Here is a 23,507-nt window from a genome sequence, read left to right as displayed (position 1 = left end):
AACAAATGAAGAACGTTTTGCCCTCCAAATAAGTAAGCCTCTGGCTAGGATTTATAGCCCTGTGATATTGGGAGAATCTCAGGTTTCCCAATCTTCCCCTCATGAAATCGTCATGTTGGAGGAATTCCAAAGCAAAGAAGAATGAGAGAGTATGTTTTTTATAACATTGAAATAAATTTGTTAAAAGAAATCTTTTAATTTACCAACTGCATCATTTGGGAAAATCTATTAAGAGCTTATGATGTTGTCCCATATGAGGGCAGGAACCTTTGGTCCTCCTGATTACAAATGGCCACAATCCCCTGGCATTGGCCATCTGGCTAGTGGAAGGCCAAAACATGGACTGGCAAATGGTTGTTGTGAGTTTTTCGGGCTCTTTGGCCGTGTTCTGAAGGTTGTTCTTCCTAATGTTTCGCCAGTTTCTGTGGCCGGCAGTGCTGTCCTCCAAAGATGCTGGCCACAAAGACTGGCGAAATGTTAGGAAGAACAACCTTCAGAACACAGCCAAAGAGCCCGAAAAACCCACAACAACCATTAGATCCCGGCCGTGAAAGCCTGCGTGAATACATGGACTGGCAAAGCTTCCCCACCCCTGATTTGGTACATGAATATGCAGAAACCCCTAAAGATGATCTAAAGACTATGGCTACCTTGTAACAACTAGAGGTATATTCACATGGACTAAATCAACTGCAGGTTTTGTTTTATCCTGTTATAATATTTTAAGGAAATAAGTCATGTGTGATATTGTCTAATAGGTACCATGTTCTGATCTCCTACAAATATATTGAATTTTAATGAAGGTGAAGTATCCATTTATTAAATGGTCTGCTAAACACAGATTATGTTTCTAAATATATTTTTCTTCTGTCCTGACAGCTTGATCAAGTTATCCGTCAACGTAGCCTATCCAGTTTGGAACTCTTCCTCTCTTGTGCACAGAAACAGCTGACCTCTTTGTTGCATGAAGAACCTACAACAACAGAGGGAGAACAAGAGAAACTGTTCTTGTAAACTGACAGTCCATCTAGATAGTTCCGATGATTTCTTTGAGAAATTAGGAATTGACTAGGCTATTGATTCAGGTTGAGTCAATGGGCCTCATTTGTTGTAAATCATTGTTTCTATTACCTATCAAGCTAAAGGCCATATTAAATTTCATCCAATTATGTATTAAAGGAAAATGAGATTTACAGCGACACACTGTTTTTGTATAATTTCAGTAATGAATGAAGAATGCAATAATTGACAAGTACCAATTATCAACGTATAAAGCTGATTGAGATGACTTCGTAGACTTGCTCATTTATAACCCTAGACATATTTATCACCATATTGTTTGGCTGCAGGCATATACATTTTATGCCAAAATTTAGGAGGGAGGGGAAGAGGAATCATCTTTAGAAAATGAATTTACAATCAACTGAATCACACATATTTTCAAGGTTTGTCTTTAATCCTATGGACTGGGATCTAAGTTTATGATTTATTTATTTGTTTCTTTGATGTTTTCTATAACCACTGGTTTTGCTACACCAGTAGGAGTTTTTACTTTGCAGAAAAGTCTCCCCATTTTCAGAAAGATTCAAAGCCAGAGTTTCCTTGGGTACCAAAAACTTGTACTACAGCTCTTTTGATCCAAGCACTGTCATTCTAACAAAAGAAATGCACAATGCTATGCATGTGTACTTGAATGTTACACCCTGTCATGTTGAATTAGTCTTATTTTATCAATAAGCTTACTCAGGATTGCAGTGTTAGTTGATGCAAAGAGATCACCTGAAGTGACTGGAAAATGTGTGAGTAGAAGCCACAGGATTTATCTTTTTATTTAAAAAGCCAGGTCAAATAATGCAAAAGTATTTTGTGCCTTTTCAAATATGTACAAAAAGTCCAGTTTTACAGAAACATTACCATAGAGATAGTGGCAAGGTAATAATTACAAACATATCTCATGTTCTATTCTCTGTCTTTTACATTCTTGCATACAGTTACAAATATGGTCTCCAACATTGAAATGTTAATTGCTTACTTAACTTATTAAATACTTTAATACCTTAGTTTCTCTCATTTTGTGACACTGAATGGTATTCCTTGCCCAATAATCATATGCTCAGTATCATTATATTATCTTTTTTAAACTCATTCTTTCCAGGCTTATTAGAAAAGACAATAATGCTAGGGAAAGGTGGAGGCAGTAGGAAGAGAGGAAAACGAAATGTGATATATATTTACTCAATAAAAAAGCTTTGGCCTTGAGTTTGCTAGATATCAGAAGGGCTATTAATGGCAGAATCTATTTAAGGTAATGAGCCGGAAAGAACTTGACAGCACATAACAACAACATATGCTTACAAAATTGCACATCTTAAAGTTCTTGGGAAATCTTAATCAGGCTAGATTTTAAAAGACTTGAGAATGAGAAAAGACATGTGTGTCTAAAAAATTGCCTTGTGTTTGAAGCCTTTGGAGAACTGGAGCTAAAACCAGTTCCAAAAGAGAAAGTGGAAGCTTGAGAAATCAGAGAGGTATAAGTCAAATGAGAAACCATTCTTAAAAACAAACAACTCCCTGCAATATAAAGGCGGGTAAGCAAACATTTAGAGGGCTCCAAATGACATGGAAGAACATATTAAGCTGCATTTTCTTGGCACCAGAAGTAGATGGAACTTAGCATTTTTTGGATGTTGGTAATAAACAGTTTGATGATGGCATCACAAAAGGCAACAAGATTATTAAAAAACTAAAACTATAAATCCTCCGCAACGCTGACTTTATGCTGTTTCTGTTGGACAATTCACACAACACTTATAACAAATTAAGGTATTATGTAAACATTACTTTAAAAAATAAATTGAAATGGAAAATGATAGAAGCAAACATTCTGGAGCATAAAAGCAAAACTGGAAATCATCAACATAAAACAATTACTTGATATAAAGAAATGGACAATACATTGTCAGTTCCGTTCTCTGCTGTGTCTGTTAGGAAAAGAGTCAGCCTGTATAGCCACGGGCAAGTTGCAAAGGGTGCCTGAGGAACAAGGGAATGGTAGACCAGTTCTGTGTATTCTCTACTTTAAAAACCCTGGAAAGGGTCACCAAAAGTCAGAACTGAGTTGACAGCACACAATTATATTATTAATAATTAAGTTGTAAGAGAGCGAAGATAAATTCTGCTAAAGTCACCAAGCATTTAAAACCTGGAGGAGACCAGCACCGAGAGGAATGAGGGAAACAAACATTTTATGAAAACAAAAGAAGACTTGTTGAATAAGAATAGAACCAGCAAGTGCACCAGAAAAAAACACAAAAAAGCCAGAACATCCTGGATTTAGCTACGTTGCCCCCAGATGTACCAAGGCAGCAGTCCTGTTTCACTGATTCACTCCATTTTCTGGAACGATAAAGCCATTCCACAAATTAAGTGTAATTTGTGTGTCTAGTTTACGCTGCAGTAATATCACACCTTATGGGGCCATTCCACCACTGAGGATGGCCAAAACCGCCACACCCACTTCCTCCACTAGAGTGAAATCCATTTGAGTGATAGAAATATAGTTCCCTACTCTGGGCCCTTATTGGTGGATTTTGCACCAGACAGAAGGAATAGGAAAATCTTCCTGTTAAAAAGTTCTTGTCATTTGGCAAGCAGGGGTGATTTTGCTTATTAGTATCATTATATAAAGCCTAACTAAATGCAGATGCAAGTCTGCAGAAAGTCATACAGAGGACATGTTTATAGGCCATTGTGAAAAGCATTTAAAAAGACATCTTTATGTAGAAAAACAGCAATTTAGGAAGGAGCATTACTATTCCTTTCATTTTATGAATAGGATGTCAATAATCCAATTACAGGTTGGAGTACAATTGGGAATACAGATGCCAGGGAGTAAGCCTCTTTAAAGTCAGATGGAAATCAATCCAAGTAGGTATGCATCGGATTCTTTCTGCTTATTATGGAAAGACCACATTTCTAAGCTTGTAGAGGCATAGAACAAAACTTAATTTGACTTTAGTTTGCTAATACGTACAATAAGCTTATACAAACATGATACACTAGAACAAAACTTGATTTGCTTTTAATTTGCCGATTTGTCACACAAATTTGAAGGAATGCAGAAAGTGGTTGTTTCAAATACTGAATGTTTGCTGAGTTCATATTGAACATATGTAAACAGTATTTAAAAAAAGAAACCTTTAGATTTAAGAATGTTACTGTGGCAAAATCAGAGTTAGTTAGGTGGTAGTATAGATCAACATATATGTTGTTTGGGAGAAGCTAAACATTTATATACAATTGAAGACAGAAATTCATTAAAGGTACATCACTAAAATGTACCATGTGTGTGATACATATATATCCAGATATGTTGACATTGAGTTGGGCTGATTTGCAGAGATTGAAGACTTCTCTGAGGTGAGCAGATAATCTTTCACATCTCTCTCTTCATGAAACAGGACTAGTTTGAAGAAACCAAGAATCAAACTGGCTGATAACCTGCTACTATATCATTAGAACTTAGCAAGAATTTCCCTCACCACCACATGTTGCAAATTAACTTTCCTTTGTCATGCAATTGATCATTGGGATGTAAACATGGGATTACTGTGCAAGGCCCACTGTTCAGGCATGAAATCTGAAAGAACTGTGTGCCTGAAAGTAGAAAGTGTTAGCAGCTTCCAGTGGCAAAGCTGGCATCTAATTTTACTCTTGGAGAGGCGGACATTGTACCTGGGGTGGTAAGGAGAGTGCCCTCCACCTCATTCTCCAAGGCAACGTTGGCGTGTAGTTTTGTGACAGACACCTGTGTTTTCCAATCATAGAGTAACTCCACTATGATTCACTTCCAGTCATTGTGCATTTGAGAGGAACTCAGATGGAGCCTCAGAGGCTTCTCCTTGGTTATCATCGTGGTTTTGTGATCATGCCTGTGGCAGGAAAGGTAGCAACAATGTTCAGTATTTCTAAGAAGCGGGGGGGCGATGGTCCTGCCACCTCTACGCTGCCTCTCCCACTGCTTGATATAAATTGCTGTGATGAACAGAGTTTCTCCCTCTGAAGCAGAAAGCGAAGCCTAAGAATTTACAAACAACCAGTAAATTTTAGTAATAAAGTATTAGTTTATTCCTATTTCAACCCCTATGGTCAAGTCAATACCAATAAAATTACCATCAGCACATGTAGACACATATAACAGCTTTAAAAACAAACATATACTATATACACTAACCTAGAAAAGCAAAACAATTAAAACAGTAAAAGAAACTATACAATGCCTGCAAACTTTAGCTAAAAGATCAAAATACATTTTTAGATTAAAATATGCCAGCAAATAAAAACATAATGCTGCCAAAAAGATAACTGAGTTAGAAATAGAAATAAGCAAACAATATATTGATGTCATGACTTTACATTAATTCCCTTTTCAAATAATAAAGACAAGATACATTACACTGGGAATTGACAGGCTGAAATCCTATTGCTGGCAGAAGAGAAATGACAGTAGCAGCAGCAGGAGCAGAAAATTGCCATTGATTAAAGGTGACTTGCCACAGATTTAAAGCCATTTTAGGGTGCATGTGACTCATACACAATGCAGTGAAATCACAAGCACTCCAAAATAAACTGAGGAATCATTTAACCACAAACATTTGCTACTGCTGCTGGTGTCATCATGGTTGTGCACTCCAACCTGTACAACAGGATTTCAGCCAAGGAACAGTAATATCATTTTGTTCAGCAGTGTAACTATAACTTTTATGTACAATGGTGCCTCGCAGAACGGTCGCTCCATAGAGCGACGAATCCGCGCAACGGTGCCGTTTTTGCGATCGCAAAAGCGATCGCAAAACGGCACCTAGATAGGGCACAATTCACAGAGCGAAAGTCGGTAAGCGGTTCGCTTACCGACCTTCGCTTTGCAACCCGCTGATCAGCTGGCCGGCGGGTCCAAAATAGCCGCCACGTGACCCCAAAATGGCCGTGCGCAGCATTTTCGCGCCCTTGTAAGCGAGGGGAGGGCGCGAAAACGCTGCCGGAACAGCCGAAATGGCTGTGTGCAGCATTTTTGCGCCCTCCCCCCGCTTACCAAGGGTGCGAAAACGCTGCGCACGGCCATTTCGGCTGTTCCGGTGGCCATTTTGGACCCACTGGACAGCTGATCGCAGCCATTTTCGTGCCCTCGTTCAGCGAGGCGAGGGCGCGAAAATGGCTGCCAGCCGCCTGGAAGCATCGTTGAACGGTGAGTATTCAGTCCAACTGGAGCGCATTAAACACTGTTTAATGCGTTCCAATTGGTTTTCTTGCCCCGTTCAACGATGCTTTCACACAGCGAGGGTTAATCCGGAATGGATTAACCTCGCTGTGCGAGGCACCACTGTACTTTTACTAGTCATGAGAATATTCATGCAGTTTCATTCTCCTGTGTTTTATTAGTAATTTAGAAAACATTATTTTAGCTACTTGTGCTAAAATAATAAGAAAAGGTTACATTTAAAACATGATGGCCAGTGTCCTATTCATAATGACAAAGCATAACTGCCCTGCAGGCAAAGTGCTCCATGCTCCTCGGGATATCTCTGGCTTGCAGTTATGCAAGCCAAAGATTGCTGTCTTAAAAACAGTGAAGTTTACCCTTGCACAAGGGTGTAGACATTGTCTAGAGGGGCGGGGTAAAAATCTAATAAATAAATAGATAGTGCAGGCCTGCTTCTGCAGTGGGCGTATTTTGGCAGCTGCATGCACAATGGGGCCATTCCACATGTGGAAAAGGAGTAATAGGATTCTAGTCTAAGACATCAAGGAGAGATCTGGGCAGATTTCCAGCAGTAGATCATCCTAGAGGTGGGGTGTGATCACTGAAATGTCCCAGGTCTTTTTTCTTCCCCTCTGGGTCTCCATCAGGGGTCAGAGCCCTCAACCTGTGTCGAACAAGAGGGATGGGCAGTCCCAAATGGGAGTAGGTGTTCTGTCAAGTCCCAAACCATTTCTAGATCTGTTACAGTAATTGGCTAAGCCAGAAATCTTGGGACAAGACCAAAAGTTGAATTGCTAGTGACAATCCTCCATATATAGAAGTGGCAAGACCACAGTGAGAAACCTTAACTTCTTTAGTTTATAACTTTCAGATGCACCCACCCATTTTGCATTTGAGTCCATAAAAGTAATGTTTCCTATTTCCAGGCAAAATATGCAGAAAGGGTTTCCAAAGGAACAGGGCAAAGCTCCTTAGAGAAAGCATTTGATTAAAACCTACCAGAATTTCCTTTGAGAGACCACTTCCAGAACATAGTACAGTGGTGCCTCGCAAGACGATTTTAATTTGTTCCACGGAAATCGCTGTCTTGCGAAAACATCATCTTGCGAAACCCGGTTCCCCATTGAAATGCATTGAAATCTATTTAATGCGTTTCAATGAAGAAGAAAAATCTGTCTTGCAAAAATTGTCCATAGAAGACATCATCTTGCAAAGCACAGTTTCCCATACCATATTGGGCAAAAGCAATCCCCTCATCTACACTGCCTTTTCACCATCCTCTACATTTAAATTTGCAGCCATAGCCCCATTGGCAATGCTTTGCAAGATGGTTTTTTCTCCCATTGAAACACATTAATTACATAAGACCTACTTTTTTATCCCAAATGAAATATGAGGAATGAGGTGCCCTCACAACAGTGGTGGCACACAACTCCGTTTCTCCTTTTCATCCTAATAACAACCAGCTCTGTTTTTCCCTTCGGCAAGAACTCCATGCCCTTTTGAGAAAGTGTCTGGCATCATGCAGACTTTGCCTTCTGGCCTCCGTAATTCAGAGTGATGCAGCATTTTAAAATGCCCAATGGTCTCATTTCAACAAGGAACAAATTGTTGGAATTTATCACTTGCCTTATTTGCACATGATTGTTATGACTAAAACAGCATGGTGGCTCATTTCCAAAGTCTTGCTTTATAAGGAGCCAGAACATCTTAGGGTGCTGATCCACTTCAAAGCAGACGGTGCCTTTAGAAAAACAAAGTAGTTGCATTTCTCCCACTTTTCACCATCTCTTTTTTACAGAGAACACTTTATATTCCTAGCGTCATTTTGAGATGAATAATTTTTGGCAATAAACGAGGCATCCTAATTTTTGTGTCTTACTGTCTAAAGAAGTAGACAGTTTAATATGTGGCAGTTTCACATTTGTTTACCTCATCTGTAATTCTTGCAGTTTCCAACTTCCTTGTTAAACCGACATTTCTTAGATTTTTTCCATTGTCGTTCGTGACTAATGTGGCACAAGGATGATGAAGAATAAACACTTGTTCTAGTCAATCTTTTGCCCTTCTAAAGTATTTTAAACAGTCTTAACGGTTAGATTTAATAACTTGCTTTTAAAGCCACTTTTACCAGCGAGTTATCCATTTGTATTTATATACGGTACAGGTCTCAGTATGTCAGGTGCAGGTGTGATGGGATTAGAACTGTCAGTTGTGCATTGTTGGACACATTGAGGACAACGGGGGAACTCATCTGCTCCCAACCAATCTTTTGGAACCAGCTCAAAGGGGCTTTGCGAGCTTCTACCAGTGCTGGCTGGTTACTGGATAAGAAGCTCTCACTTCAGAGATCACAAATAATAGTGGCAATCTCTATTGTTCTCTCTGATTGACTGCACTTGTACATTTCTCATTCTGGAAAGGAGAAAGACTTCTGGAGACCGAGAGAAGTTTCATGACAGGGGAAGAGTTACTTGGAAGCCATTGATAGGCCAGATTTTGCCCCCTTGTTGGGTCAGTTGTGGTTTATGGGCTAGCAGTTTCCCTTCCGTGACCTTATTTGTGTCTAACACTATATAGCGTCAAGCTAAGATACCAGTTTTGAATACATGGGTGGAAAAACCCTTTCCATTTTGCTTGGAAGGACAAAGAAAAAAAATAAAGCAAGTTGCATAAATGTTGCTTCTGTTGATGAAGACCATTATTGCATCCTGTTGGAATTTGGTTTACAGTCCTTCATTTGGCTCCTGAACTGTGTGTGTCATAAATGACTTCATTACAGCTGCTTCTAACACCAGGCAGAGAAATGTTAATTAAAATAACTTTAAAATAGATTTCTTACGTCATTTGTGGTAAGAGATGAATTCTAACTGTAAGGAATTGTTCCATGCCAGCCTTCAGAAAATTTGAAGGTTAATTAATGGGTAATTGATGGGATAGCTTTACAGAATGGAATGACCACCATAATACATAGTAAGCCTTTCAAAATTCTATATAAATATGAAATAAAATTGATAAAAATAAGATTTAAATGAGATACGCCCAATCTGTCCCTAGATAGTCCTAATTTTCTAGAACCCATCCCTGGTAAATTACTGTCCTAATATGTAACTTCTGGGATTGCTTTTAATGAAGATTGCCAGTGTGATTTTTTGTTTTGTTTTGTTTTTTTTTTAGTCATCTTCAGGGTTCATAGTATTTTTAAAAAGTATTAGGGAGGAGAATCCTAAGAGGAAAGAGGACAAATCCTCCCAAACACCCCAACTCAGATATAAAAATGCTCACAGAATGCTGACTGTTCCAGAGAAGGGGAAATTGCAGATTTATTGGCCAAAATTCTATTGTTTAGCATAGTAAATCACTCTAGATTAGGCCCATTGAATCAAGGGGGATTTGAATCAAAGTTCCATTGATTCGAAGAGGACTGTTTAGCATAGTAAGTCACAGTTAGAATAGACCCATTTGAATCAATGAAATTTACAGAAGAGCTGACTCACCAAAACCTTATTAATCCAATACACCTAGTTTAATGTACAGTGGTGCCTCACATTACAATGTTAATTCGTTCCAGCGAAATCGCTGTAGAATGAAAACGTCGTAAAGCGATTTTTAAAAACCCATAGAAATGCATTAAAACCTGATTAATGCGTTCCTATGGGCTTGAAACTCACCGTCCAGCGAAGATCCTCCATAGCGCGGCCATTTTCGCTGCCCATGCAGCGAGGAATCCGTCCCAGAAAACAGCGGGCAGCCATTTTTTTAACCCGGTGGCCATTTTGAAACCGCCGATCAGCTGTGCGAAAATCGTCGTTTTGCGAGAATTGGTTAGCGAAGCAGGGAACCGATCATCGCAAAGCGAAAAAAACCCATAGGAAACATCGTTTTGCAATCGCTTTTGCAATCGCAAAAACTTTGTCATTATGCGATTTCGTCGTAAAATGAAGCGCTCGTCTTGTGAGGCACCACTGTAATTTACTCTACTAAGCAAAAGGATTTTGGCTGCTGGGGAGGAAATACAATGTTGTGTCCTGAGCAGAGCTTAGTAACATTGCTTTTATGAACTACAGCTCTCACGATCCCATGTTCTGGGCATTGTCCTATAAAGACAAAAACCAAACTTCTAGAATTTAATCCTGAACAAGAACAGTTCATATCACAAAATTTTGTTGCAGATCCCATTTGTCATTCTTATCTTTCTCTCTCTCTTTAAGACAGATTTATACATTATATGCTTGGCCTAGAAATCCTGTCCCTTTAGTTCTTTCCTTGTCATCACAGTAATGTTTTGATCAAGGAATGAAGTGAGAGCAATATAATGGTCTTTTAACAGTCCAGCCAGGGGAGAAAATACATGTTCCGTGTCCATGGCATTGGCTAGATGTTTCCTCACCCATTATTTACCATGCCCACCACCATTCTTAGCAATTGTATTCACAAGAGAGCTAGAGAAAAATATTAGGACCAAATCTTGGTCTTCATACATGAAACTCACAGGTCATTCTTGAGTCAGTACTATATATAATTCTAATCTACCTCAGCAATTGATCCTCTCTCTTGTGCTGGGGAGCAAAATAATTTTGGGGTGACCACAAGAAGACCAAATGAGATCAGGGGCACTTGGAGACAGAGTAGCATGTCCACAGATTCTTCATGTTAAACATCCACATTTGTGGAGTTAAAAATATTAAAATCATGTTTAGAAAGACATGATGAGATTATAAGCAGGGAAAGAGAAAGAACTTAGGAAGATGCAGAGTTGGCAGCAATGAAGAAGGAGAGTAAAAAATTAATCTTCCTTTCCTTTGCTGCCGAAAAGTCATTGATTAAATAATCAGCCTGCTGTTTAGAGACTTGTCTCTTCGGTCACCCGGTGTCCTGCAAGAACCCATCCAGGTACAGCTGCAGCAGGAGGGGGCTTCAACACCACTAATTTGACAACCAGCAAAGAGGGGGAAAGCAAGAATAAAAAGTGTAGAGGTAGGACTGAAAGGGTTCTTATACCTTTCTTTTTCAACAGAAATGGGGGGGGCGGGGAATTCTGTTACTCTTGTTGAATAAACCTATTTGCTGTGCTGAGGGATGGGATAAGAGAGGCCAAGAGGATGAGGTGAAATATCAAGGACTATCATGCTCTCTACATTACCCTTTTAAGAAGGAATCCAAAAAGAATGTGCATGTTAATGTGTTCACTGCCACCACTCACTCACCTGCACTGGTCACTGGGAAAATGAGAATTTTTTCTTGATGGCTGAAAAACAGGAAAACAAAATAGAATGCACAGCTCTGCAGATGGTCTTGTCGTTCCTGGAAGCCCTTCTTTCCTGCATGTGCCTCAGGGACCCCAAAATTCTCAGGCCTGGTTTAGTTTTACCATATGCTATGACCTGGCCTTGCTATTTGTATTCCTTCAATTGGAGGAATGGTTATCCCCCAAAGATTCCCAGAGAAACACACACATTCTTGGACAAGAAACAGGCCAGAGTGCCCTTATGTAACCTTATTCAAGGATGGACTGATTTTATAAAAGTGATGCTCATCACTAGTTTAGATCTCTATAAGCGGCACTGGCCTGTCTGTACAAGCCGCTAAAGACATCCATAACGTATTAGTAACAAACACAATGTATGTGCTGTTTTCCTTTGCTACAGCATAGACCACAATCTATAAGAAGAACAAGTGACTAGACTATTTTAACAAATTATAACAAGTCTGTATTGTATATTCAGTATGTCTGCGTAATTGGTGAATCCTTTTCAGGAGAATTTATAAGCTGAAATCCAGGAATAAGTGGCAACTGAAGCAGGCCCATTAAATCAGTGGAGTAGAGGAGTTGATTCACCAAATCTCCACTGATTCAATGGGCCTATTCTAGTTGCAACTTCCTACTGAATTTCAGCCATAGTGTCAGATTTTTCATCTACTATTACATTCTCACCAGCTCACATTTTTGTTTGTTTTTAACCAAGAGTAAAGTTGCCAAACTTTCCTTACCTACATCAGTCTTAATACTTTGCAGTTAAGTAATTTTACAGGGACACTGGTCTACTCTTAGGGAATCCAGAGTGCCAAGAGCCTGAGATGTTTGCAAATGAAAACAAGTCAACCAACATACAAAATTAGAAGTGTCTCACAGAAATCTCTGTTGCTGCTACTGTACATCACAGTTACTGAGGTTTCATTGATGTTTGGAGAACACACAGGTAGCATTTCTAGGGTTGCTTCTGCTGAAGTAAACAAAATGATCTTGGAATTCGCTGACTATTTCACTAGTGACCCCAGAACACATTTTACCAAGAGCTGTGTGTTTCTCACATGACAATGATGATGAGCGAGCGGGTCATGCCACTTACAAGTGAAACAAAATAAATACGTTTTAAAAATAAGCATAATGGTAATAAAGATATTTGCTTTTGGAGGTGTGGGGAAAATGAGATATGGCAACTTGATCCACTGATTTTCAGAGCCACCATACATGACTGAATTTTTAAAGATCTGATCTAAAATAATATGCCTCTAAAACTGAAGCCAGGCAATAAGATACAGATTGTACGAATGAATTTAGTAAGCACTTTATAATGGTCTCTGCCATGCTGTTCTGGGCACAGGACGTGGCAGAGGCAGTGGAGTTTAATCTTCATAAATTTATTTTCAACTTTAGCCTTAATAGATATTCACAAATCCTTGTGTTATACATATGGATCGAATTATCAAAATGTGTGTTTCATGCTATCAAGTTGCATCTTTCAGTGATGCTAATAAAATTTTCAAGATAAGTGAGCTACTTCAGCGGTTTTACTAGTCTCACCAACTCAAGAGTTTCCATGGCCAAGCAAAGATACAAACCAGGTCTCTGAGTCCTTGTCCATCGTTGTTTGCACTACACACCTCAAGATGCCCAGATTATCAAGAGATTATTGACATCATAATTAAGAATTTATTCTGGCAATGTTTTTAAGTTGTATAGCAATTACATTTTATGACAAGGTTCATTTGTGTGCTATAACTGATGGATTAAACCCAATGAGTGTGATACTCTTTAACTGAATCACTGTGCGCGCAAAGTGCACACACTTTAAACTTTTCCAGGAATACAATTTCAGTAGCCCACTGTACCACAGTTTGTTTAATAGACAGATGGATCAAATGTAATTCTGGATATTGTATGACAGATTAGCCAGACAGGGCTCTGTGTTCTCTGTTCTTTAAAACCAACAAGCCTTGACAAGAAAGACTGGGTTCTGTGACCTGTTCAAATTAAGAAAAAAGCAGAATCCTTCCATTTTTACTACTTTGCATACTTCTCCCACTCCTGAGAGAAGGGAAGAATCTAATTATGAGCTTTAACTTCCAAGTCTCTAGAAACCCATCTGGCTTCTGGGATTTCTCTAGGAATTTCCCACCCACTTTTAAATGTATATGTAAAGGTGTCAAATGTATCAAAAACTGCTAAAACAGTGCTTTTTAAAAGGGGGCAAATATAAGAATTTTGTAAGAGCTACATTCTATACCTAATGACCTGTTTTGTGTTCTTGAATAATCACAGTTCATGTACAGTCTTGGAATGAAGGACTTTAAAATGGTGTGTTAAATTCTGTGGATTTAGGCAGGGGTGGACGAGTGTGGCCCTCTGGATGTTTTTGCACTGCAATTCTTATAACCTTTTAACAGTTCTTAAGAATGCCCTCTGGGGAGGTAACATCTAATGCCTCACCTATTGCCTAAAGTTGAGGGCACCCACATACCACTGGTAAAAGTTTGGCTCTATAACCAGTGATTTCCACATTTGGACTACAAGTGTTTTTTGTTTTTTTTTAATTTATAACTCCCAGAAGCTTTAGCCAATATAGGCACTGGCCAGGTCTTCTTAGAGGTGTACTACAAGAATATCTAAGACTCTCAAACTTGGAAAGCATTATCTTAAATAAAGCCAGGAATTATTTCACAACTTTTTTCATAAACTTCCTAAGCATGCTATAGAAAGCATAGAATATAATGAGCTCCTGTACAGCTAGTTGAGGTCACAGTGGCTATTTCTTATTATATCCAGAACCACTATGGGACAATCACACAACGGAAAATAGCCAATTTCCCACGAGTAATGTAGTTTGATAAATGATCTCAAAATTTTGAATTTGAAGTAAAACTAGTCTCTTTAGGAAGACCTTTTTTTAAAGTGGGAGATTAAGCTTAGATTATTTGCATGACTTTCCCCCTAAAGACATGCTATTTTAGAATAACACTGTCTGAAGCAGAATCCTGGTCTGCAGCAAAATAAATTATGACATTTTAAGTCTGCTAATGGTAGTTATGCCTTCTTTGATGTCAGAAGAAAGATTATTCTGATTCTGATCTTTATTACCATCACTGACCAGCAGATACATTCAAATATTATTATTATATATATTAGTATAACACAAAAATACAATTAAAATATACAGCCTATTACAATATGTCTAAATGTTATAGAATCTCCATAGTTTCACAGGACTGAGGAGATGGTGGCCAATACACACCATTACTAAACACCTGACATTGCTTTAATTGGTGCAAGGAGGGAACAGCAACACTTTTTTGCTGCCACACAAAACTTTGCCACTGCTTTAGATATATCAGATTTCTTGTCCACAAGTAAGAGTGCAAAATAAAATTCTCTGGACCTTTCTTTAAATTGTTGCAGTATGGGCTGGAGGAGATCCTTCCGTATTTTTGGATAGAAGGAGCACATTAAGAGGACATAATCAGCACTTTCAATCTCTGACAGATTGTTTAATTTGCAGTGAATGAAATTCATTGAGAAACTGCACTGGGGATAGGGGAAATGCTGATAGACATTCACATTCACACATCAGGACATTTTTGCATAAAAGGGGGCTATGCAAATTACCCAAGCTTAATCATGAATAGCTAATCAACTGTTCATGAAATGTGATTACTTTTAATAATAAACAACAATGAATTTCTTTTTGAATGACTGACTTTTAACCCTAACAAACTGATTTAAAAACCTGATGTTCCAAGCTCTGGTTCAACTAAGCAAGTGGTGGGTTAAAGATGAACCAATAAACAGAGAAGAATAATGGCCAGCACATAGTGCCACATGCATGCAGGAGAGCAGGGATGTTTCCTCCTGCTGCCAGCCTTCTCTTGGGAAAGGTTTTGCAGATGGATGCTGCTGACAAAGAACAGGGAACAGAGAAGACTGCAGCCTTTAAGAAGTAAAAGCTCAATGACAAACAAGCTGATATTTTAAATATTTCACTATTGTCATGTATCTTCTAAGAATTCCAAAAAACCTTCGAGAATACAATTCCAAAATAGACAGCCAGAAGTTGAAAGGAACATCAGCATTTATCCTAATCTCTGGCAAAACTTTCTGAAAACATGTCTGTTTGACAATGCAGAATGGCTTGAGTTCATTGTAGAAGCATGTATGGGCAACTCGAGGCTTCTTGTAAGTATATAGTACAAATTGACTCAGTGGCCCCAATCCAAAGAAAGCACCCTAGACCTTTACCAAGCATTCAGTTGTGCTAAGTTTGGCAAATTAAGACATAAAGCCATTGTCAGAATTCAAGCCCTCAGAACATCCACCTGAACTGATATGATATACATGTGTGACACACACATAGGACACCTGGCAACAATTGCAGGGGAAATGCAGCTAAAGCGTAGTAATGCCAGCTGATATATGTCACATTCTTACGAAGAAAGGAGCCAAAATGCCTTTGCACCCATTCTAAGGGGCTCCAAGCATCATCCATCAGATGCTTGACACACCATTTTCCATCCAGAGGATCTGGTATTGCTCAAGAGCATTCAGCTGTTGATTCTGGAGCATAGACTACTACTGGCTGGCACACCCAGTTTCAAGATGACTTAACTGTGTCAGATAGACGAAATTATTTCCAATGTACACCTAAGGAGGCCCTCAGTAAAGCAAACATTGATTTTGGAGGAGCCTTTTTTAATTTCTCTGTGCCTACACTATGCCAGAAGGCTGTAAATAGGATCCCTATATTCTCTCATTCATATCAGCCCATTTGGGAGCTTGGAGGTAAGCTGAAAACAGGTAGAACTTGCTAGGAATCTGCCCACATTTGTAATGCCAAGACAGGCCTAAACTCTTGGTGGTTGTGTACCACTTAGAGTGAGGTAAGGCTTCGGAGGCAAAGCAGACCTCTATGGGTGGCCTCTGACAGTTGATTCACTGGGTTCATTCTATGCTCAGCAGACCAACTTGCTATCATAAATCATATAGCTGTGATTTTCTTCCTGAAGTAACTTGTTTGCTTTATTTATTTGGAAAAATTCAGTAACTGCCCTCTCCACAGCTTGCCCTAATGGAAGCTTATTCAAAGAATGTTTAATCTTAACAGCATGTGGTTTCCTCCAGTGACTTATGAACCACACTCTGAAGAGAGACGTCCTGATATTGAAGTGTGGTAAATATACACTTTGAGATAAGCCATCTTTACCTCAAAAATAAGCCTCTTCACTTGCTTCATTTTTCTCTGGTTCTCCCCTCCTCATTTCTTTGCCCAAATGTTAAGTATCTGGGTGGCAGCAAGCTTAGAACAGAAAACAAACTATTTTTAGTGTATCATACCAGTTATTGACCGTTTCAGCCTGTTAAGTCAAACAGTTCTCATGTAAAGAAACATCTGTTCATGCAGCTTCTGGAGAAGAGGGGGAATCCATCTGGACATGCCGTTAACAAATTTGTTTGCTTGATGCTGATGTTTAAAAGCTCCATAATGATTCTTCCAGTTAAAACAGAGACAGAAATGAATGTGTTATATAGAAAGAATATCTCACAAATATCTTGAAGAAGCCTTTGACTTTGTCTGCTGTAAAAAAATATTTTAAAAAACTGCTGTCCCCCAAAAAAAGGCTTTTAGGTGCCCCCAAACTGCCTGTTTAAAACTCACTCATGATTGTTTACTAGGAGACAAATCTTGGCAATAGTTGTACGCATTAATCTGTAATGTAAAGCCAGCCGATGTGATAATTACCCAGTTTATTGCCAAATATACTCAGTGTCCTCAAATTCAAGTTCAAGTAATAAACTAGGACAGAGCAATTTCATTTAAAAACTTCAGTCATTTATTTGTATGATAACAAGCTGAACGGTTTCACTCCAAGAAGGACGTCTTCCACTGAAACTCTCCCTTCGGCACTTAAAATGTTTCAAAAGAGATCATTTTTGCCTGGTGGAACCCAGCCTCAGAGCAGGGCCGTGAGGGGGAGAAAAATGCTCCCAGTGGTCTGGTTACTGGTTTACAGTAGTCTACAAAGGCTACCCAGTAAAGCCAATGAACTAAATAATGAACAAAGTCTAAAGATGAATGTAGGGAAGCCATGCTGTGGGGTCATTTGTCTGGATTCTTCTCATGCCCATTTCTCATGCCTTATCACTACTTGCTCTCTACTCTGTGTGGTATCTGCCTGCTGCCTCCTTAAACAAGTACTGCAATGTAGCACCACTGGTGCCAGCACACATCTCATGTTACTCCAATGGTTACTGCAAGATCACAACTTGCTGAAGAACATGTCCTAGATGACTGCTTCTTTGCCACCTTTTCCCATCAGGGCCTTTTCAACGGCCCCGTTTGTGCCATCTTAAGAAAGAGTGTCTCAGCCAGCCTACCTAGCAAGAGAATCAACAAAAAAGTGTCAGATACATGAACTCAAGAAAATGGAATGACCAGAAGGAGCAGCTGAAGGCTTTCCACCACTGCCCACTATCATCATTATCTAATGGTAGGAAGTGCTTTGCTCAGCCCGATCTGTTGCTTGCAGATGGAAGCGAGTGCCACAATACCTTCCTATTGAAACTGTAACAAGGTATCAAAGGGATGCAAGATAAGGGCACAGATAGAGCAGCATAGGGCAAAGATCCAATCATCAGGTAGGTAACTTGGTGCTCTATCCACATGCCTCCAAACTGTATGCTGGTGATGATGAAACAGAGTAGCAGGATGGGCGGGGAGTAGCATGTGAGTTAATACAAGAGCTTCTCCTGCCACCGGGGAGTGTAGCTAGCCTTTTAGCCTCCAAACTGAGCCTGCACCTGGAGGCCGCCATCTTCAAGATCATCCAGAAAGATCAATCCCCTTTCTGGGGAAACCCACCTGAAGTACCCAGAAAGTGAGGCAAACAAATGCCCATAATGCCCCATGAAGCAGGTTGCTGATACTTTCCATCTTGGTATCAAATCTGTTGCAGAACCAATTCAGAAATCTTACTTTTATGGCCACAGTTGTTCTCCCAATATATGAAGGTGTTTGTATGTTGCAGCACCTGACCCCTGGCTGTCCCTCTGAAGTGGCCCATAGCCTGGTCACTTTTTTTCCCAAGCTCGATCAACCTTTCTGAGGTCATAAGCTCCCCTGCATGCCCACTTTTTCAGTAGCTCAGGCCAAATATGCATCCGCCTGGTAAATGGGTGAGGCAGCCCCTCCAAGTCTTTCCAAGACCACCCAGATCATTCTGTTCTGTCTGAATAATGAGGACATTGGGAGGCCATGATTTTCTGAATGCTTTAGCACTGTTGGCGCCAGTTTTCTCCAAAGCATTTCCCTTCAGCAGTTCCCAGCCAATTGGTCTTAAGTGGTTCAGTGAGGCCAAAGTAAGCCCCCTCCACCAGTTCTTGGGGTGTGGGACCTGGGCCAGAATACAGTGTTGGACAGAGAACATTCACCAGTGCCACATCCATTTCATCCTATACATGAATGGTGACTTGGAGGTCGGCTCTGCCTTTTAAACACAAAAATTATTGTTAGCAGCCAACTGCTGGCAAATGTAGGATTTATACACTTCCACCTAACAGTTGTTTGAGAGCAGTAAACCTACTAATCTCTATTTCTTTTGCATAGTTACTGCCCCATTGTCAAGCAAAGAGGCCAAAAAACCTTTGAGGGTGACCCGTAATTGTGCAGCACACCATAGTAAATTGTCATTTGGTCAAGAATGGTATCATCAATGCACGCAATGAATGGATCAGGGTGGCTAGGGTGTGCAGTTGGAAAAATGGCTATTACTGGGCAAGGGGAAACTTCTGAGGATGCCCTACAGTGATTGTGCCTCCCCCCCCCCCCAGACTGCAACTGATAGAATCCAATTGAATTCCCACATAGAGCAACTAAGTGGTGGGGCCAATGTTCTTATCTTGACTTACTGAATATAATGACTGAAAGGCCTACAGGCAGTACTGCCCAGAGAGCCAGCCAAGAGGAAATTCCCCAAATTGGGAAGGGATGCTCTGATCCATGAGCCTAAGCTGGCCTGAAACAGGACAGAGGAATTCTCTTCCCAAAGCCCCTTTGGAAAGTCTTCCCTCTTGAGGATTCTCTCTCCTCCCCATTCATTATCCTACCAGGAAAGAGAGGTAGGAGGAGAGAAGGATCAGGGACAACATAGGGGATTCTGCCTGCCCCCACCCTGCTCTGATTGAAAAGAGGGTCTTCCTTTCTCTCCGTTAATGCTCCCAGGCTCTGGCCGTTCCATGTCAAGGGAGGCTAGGCTGGCTTAAGTCTTTGTTGTTCTTTCATCAGAAAGGAGAAATGTTTTTATTAAGAGAATATTTTGGCTTCTAAGTGGTAAGCAGAAGTAGTTTGTTCTGTTTATTTTTTTAATGCTGTGCCTTTAACTGATTTGTTTTAATTATAAGTTTGCATTTTTACTTAGATTTTAGAGTTTTTAGGAGTGTTATGTAAACAGGGAAAGTAGGATATGAATTTACAAATAAAATACTGGCATAGATAACTTGGCAATCTCACAGTAATGGAGGTGACTTCTAGCATATAGTAAAAAAACAAAGAAAACTCTGTGCTCAAAGCCAGTGTCATAAGAGAATACATTGGTTAAGGGTTACCCAAACTCACAAAATGGCATGCAAGCATTTAAGTGTATTATCTCTTTGGGGGACATTTTAAGAAACAACAACAACAGTAATGATAACAACAAAAGGGGGAGAAAAAAATACTGCTGAGTGCAGGGATTCCTGCTCTGCAGATCGATCAATTGATCAATAGATGATAGATTCATTTCATTTGTATCTCACCCATCTTGTGCCCAAGCACTACTCTGGGTGGCTAACAGCACCTACCCACCCCAGCCCACAAAGACTTCAATAATGAGATCCAGACGTAAGCAGTAATAAGTCAAAATATAAAGTAAACCTAGAGGCAATGGCAAATCAAGATCAATATCCAATTCACGGATCCATAAGGATGTCAAAGTGTTAAGAGGTGTCTGAAGGCCTCTCCAAACAATACAGTTGTTACCTATTTCCTAAAAACTAGGAGGGACCCTGGTGTATCTCTGCAGGAAAGTGCATTCCATAGAATGACAGCCACCGTCACCAAGAAGGCCCACTAACAATGGAGAAACCTGGCTGGAGAGGGTGGCTCAGGTGGACAATCTTAGGGAGAGACGTTCTGTCAGGTAACAAGGTCCTCAACAATTAAGAACTTTATAGGTTAATACCAGCAACTTGAATTTGGCACAGAAGCAAACAGGAAGCCAGTGCAGGTGTGCCAGGATTGGGGAGATGCGATCATCTCTTTCTACTCCCAATATAAACCTGGCTGCCACACTGTGCACCTGCTGAAGCTTCTGTGCCACCTTCAAAGGCAGCCCAATTTGGAGAGCATTGCAGTAATCAGTCCTAGAGATTACCAACACATAGACCAATATCATTAGGGATTTCCTGTCCACATAGGGCTGCAACTGTATAATTTGCTGAAGATCGGAAAAAACAGAGCTAGACATGGCAAGATTTGCTTCACCCATGGAGAGAGCTGGGTCTAGGTCACATAAATCACAGACTTGGTCTTTTGGGAAGCATGTGACCCCATCCAGATAATGCAGAATGCCTTCTAACTGGGCAGGTTCTCCGGCTAACAATGTGATCTCTATCTTATCAGGATTCTATTTCAACTTGTTAGCCCTCATCCAATCCATCATTGAGGCCAAACACCACTCCAGAGTGTGCACAGCTTCCACTGTAGAGGATGAAGAGCTGCATGAGATCATCATATTGGTGACAGCAAACTCCAAATCTCCAGATGACCTCCCCCAGCACTCTCATATAGTTAAAGTCCCACCCCTGTGGGACTTTGCAATGAAGCACCCAGGGGTCGAAACAGCATCCTCAAACTGCACCCTCTGGACATGACCAGGGCCTGAGTATCACCAACCCTCTGATTTCTAAATTCATTGTCCAGGAAGATATCAAGGTCAGGTATCAAAGGCTGTTGAAAAATCCAAAAGGAACAATAAGGTCACGCTCCCCTGGTCAGCTTCCGCTAACAAGTCATGGAGCAGAGCAACCAGAACTGTCTCAGTCCCATGGCACGGCCTGAACCGCAATTGAAATGGATCCAGACTATCCGTTTCCCCCAAGAGGGTCCGCAGTTGGTCCACCACAACCTTCTCCATTGGTTTTCCAAAAACAAAACAAAACAAAAGAATGTTGGCAACAGGTCTGCGGTTGGCAACAGATTACAACATCTTTAAGATGGACCTAATTCTGCAAACTCTTTTAGGTTCAGCTGTAGTGCAAAATGACCTTAGACTGCAGAAAGGCTCAACAGAAGAAAGAAGCAGTGGCTGTTCACTCTTAAGATGTCCAAATACTTTCCAATCTTTAATGACAACTATAAGAATTAATGCAGAATGCTTAGAATCCATGATATTTTGGCTAGCTGTCTCCCCTTGGATCTAAACGCTACATTTATAAGCTTTGAACTGCTAAAAGCCAAGAAGGGAAACAAACACAGTCTGTTTTAAAACACACTATTTTTCACTATGAAAGAATCTAGAAATTTTGACAGGTTTACATCCTTTAATGAAATTATCAAATGGGAAGTGTGGGCTGTTGGTTTTCTGGTTTTTTTAAATTTTCAAAGTACTACTTTTGTTTACATTCTCAGATGACATTTCGCATTCCTTCACACATCTTTTCCTTTCCAAAAACTTCATTTTAACTTCAACTAACAGGATGTCTAAAACAATGATTTCATTATTCCTTTTCTTTTTCCTAGAGGTTTAGAGACGATGCATTGTACAGATCCATTAAACAGTTTCTGAAGGTTCCAAAAATATAAATGAAACAGCTGTTTTTCTCATGCTGTGTCTAGGAAAGCACTGTAAATTTAAGGATGTGCATCTCCCAGGTGCTATCCTGGACTCTGGCTTTATTTCCAGATTTCATTGCAGGAAATTAGTACCCAATTAAAGAGGTAATTTAATGATTACAAAAAGAGAAAACCTTGCCTGTTTCAGAGCAGTGTTTGGGCTATTTCTTATTGGCTCAGTCTCCACAAATCCAGGAAATTGGAAGCTCAGATGGATGCCTTAACAGATATGTCCCATGTGATCAACTTCATTTTAGTCAGTGATTAGCAAATCTTACCTGACTTTGCTTAGGTTAGAAGGCCATTAATTCCACTAACCCCCACTGGAAAAGTCCAACACTTTCCTTCCCCTACCCCAGTTTGTCCCCCACTGATATTTCTTTCTCCCAGTCACACAGCCCAGTGTTCACTTCCATTCCTGTAGACATGGGGCTCTTTATTCAGAAGTTTAGAGATTCTTTGTTCACTCTTACAGTCCTTCACAAGAGAGAAAATACCTCACATCTGAAGTTTATCTGACCCACTTTACAAAAGCCTAGGTCCACCAATTGACTAAATCGGCCTGTTTGTAGGGCAATGTAGGAGAGGAGGAGAGATGTTGGCTGCCACCTTCCTCAATCATGTGGGTTCCTTGACGTATCTGTGGCAACCCTGTTATTTGTGTGAGTGTCACAGTCATGGAGCAGGCCAATCAGCATTTCTGTCTGGCTTCACTGGAAGAAGAGATTTCACAGTAGACTTTGGAAGGAAGGGTCTTATCTTGAATCTGCATGGTTTATTTTTATCCATCTGTTTTCAGTACTGGAATCGACTTTCCCAAACCAACCTACTTATTTTCATATTGTCTGTGGCTGTGGATTTTGTTCACCTGCTAGTAGACTGGGATTGAAAAGACTTTTATCTGTGGGTTAATTGGCCCTGCCCATAGGATTTTCACCTCCCTTGTGGGAGTTCACACAGTTTTTTGCTGTGCTTTATTTTTCTTCCACAACCTCCATGTGAGACGTTTAGGGAACAGAGAAAGATCCATTCTAGGGATATGTGAGAATTCATGCCTGCTTCTAAACTGATGCTTCTGTATAAGGAATTTAGGGGTGTTGTTTTAAGGC

The 23,507-nt window shown here is 40.1% G+C and overlaps 1 protein-coding gene across 2 annotated transcripts in view; it reads left to right on the top strand.

Moving 5' to 3' along the window:
- Positions 1-2,060, top strand: part of CCDC91 (coiled-coil domain containing 91) — a 190,928-nt gene extending 188,868 nt beyond the window's left edge. For both annotated transcript variants that reach the window (XM_020785791.3, XM_020785792.3), the window contains exon 13: positions 880-2,060. In XM_020785791.3, the coding sequence (XP_020641450.3) occupies positions 880-1,014 (135 nt within the window). In that variant the 3' untranslated portion in view covers positions 1,015-2,060. The remainder of the gene's footprint in view (positions 1-879) is intronic.
- Positions 2,061-23,507: the final 21,447 nt, after the last annotated feature.

This window comes from Pogona vitticeps, chromosome 5 (genome assembly GCF_051106095.1).
Source record: "Pogona vitticeps strain Pit_001003342236 chromosome 5, PviZW2.1, whole genome shotgun sequence".
Classification (NCBI taxonomy): domain Eukaryota; kingdom Metazoa; phylum Chordata; class Lepidosauria; order Squamata; family Agamidae; genus Pogona; species Pogona vitticeps.
Note: the sequence above shows the minus strand (reverse complement) of the source record. Positions and strands in the feature narration are given on the sequence as shown.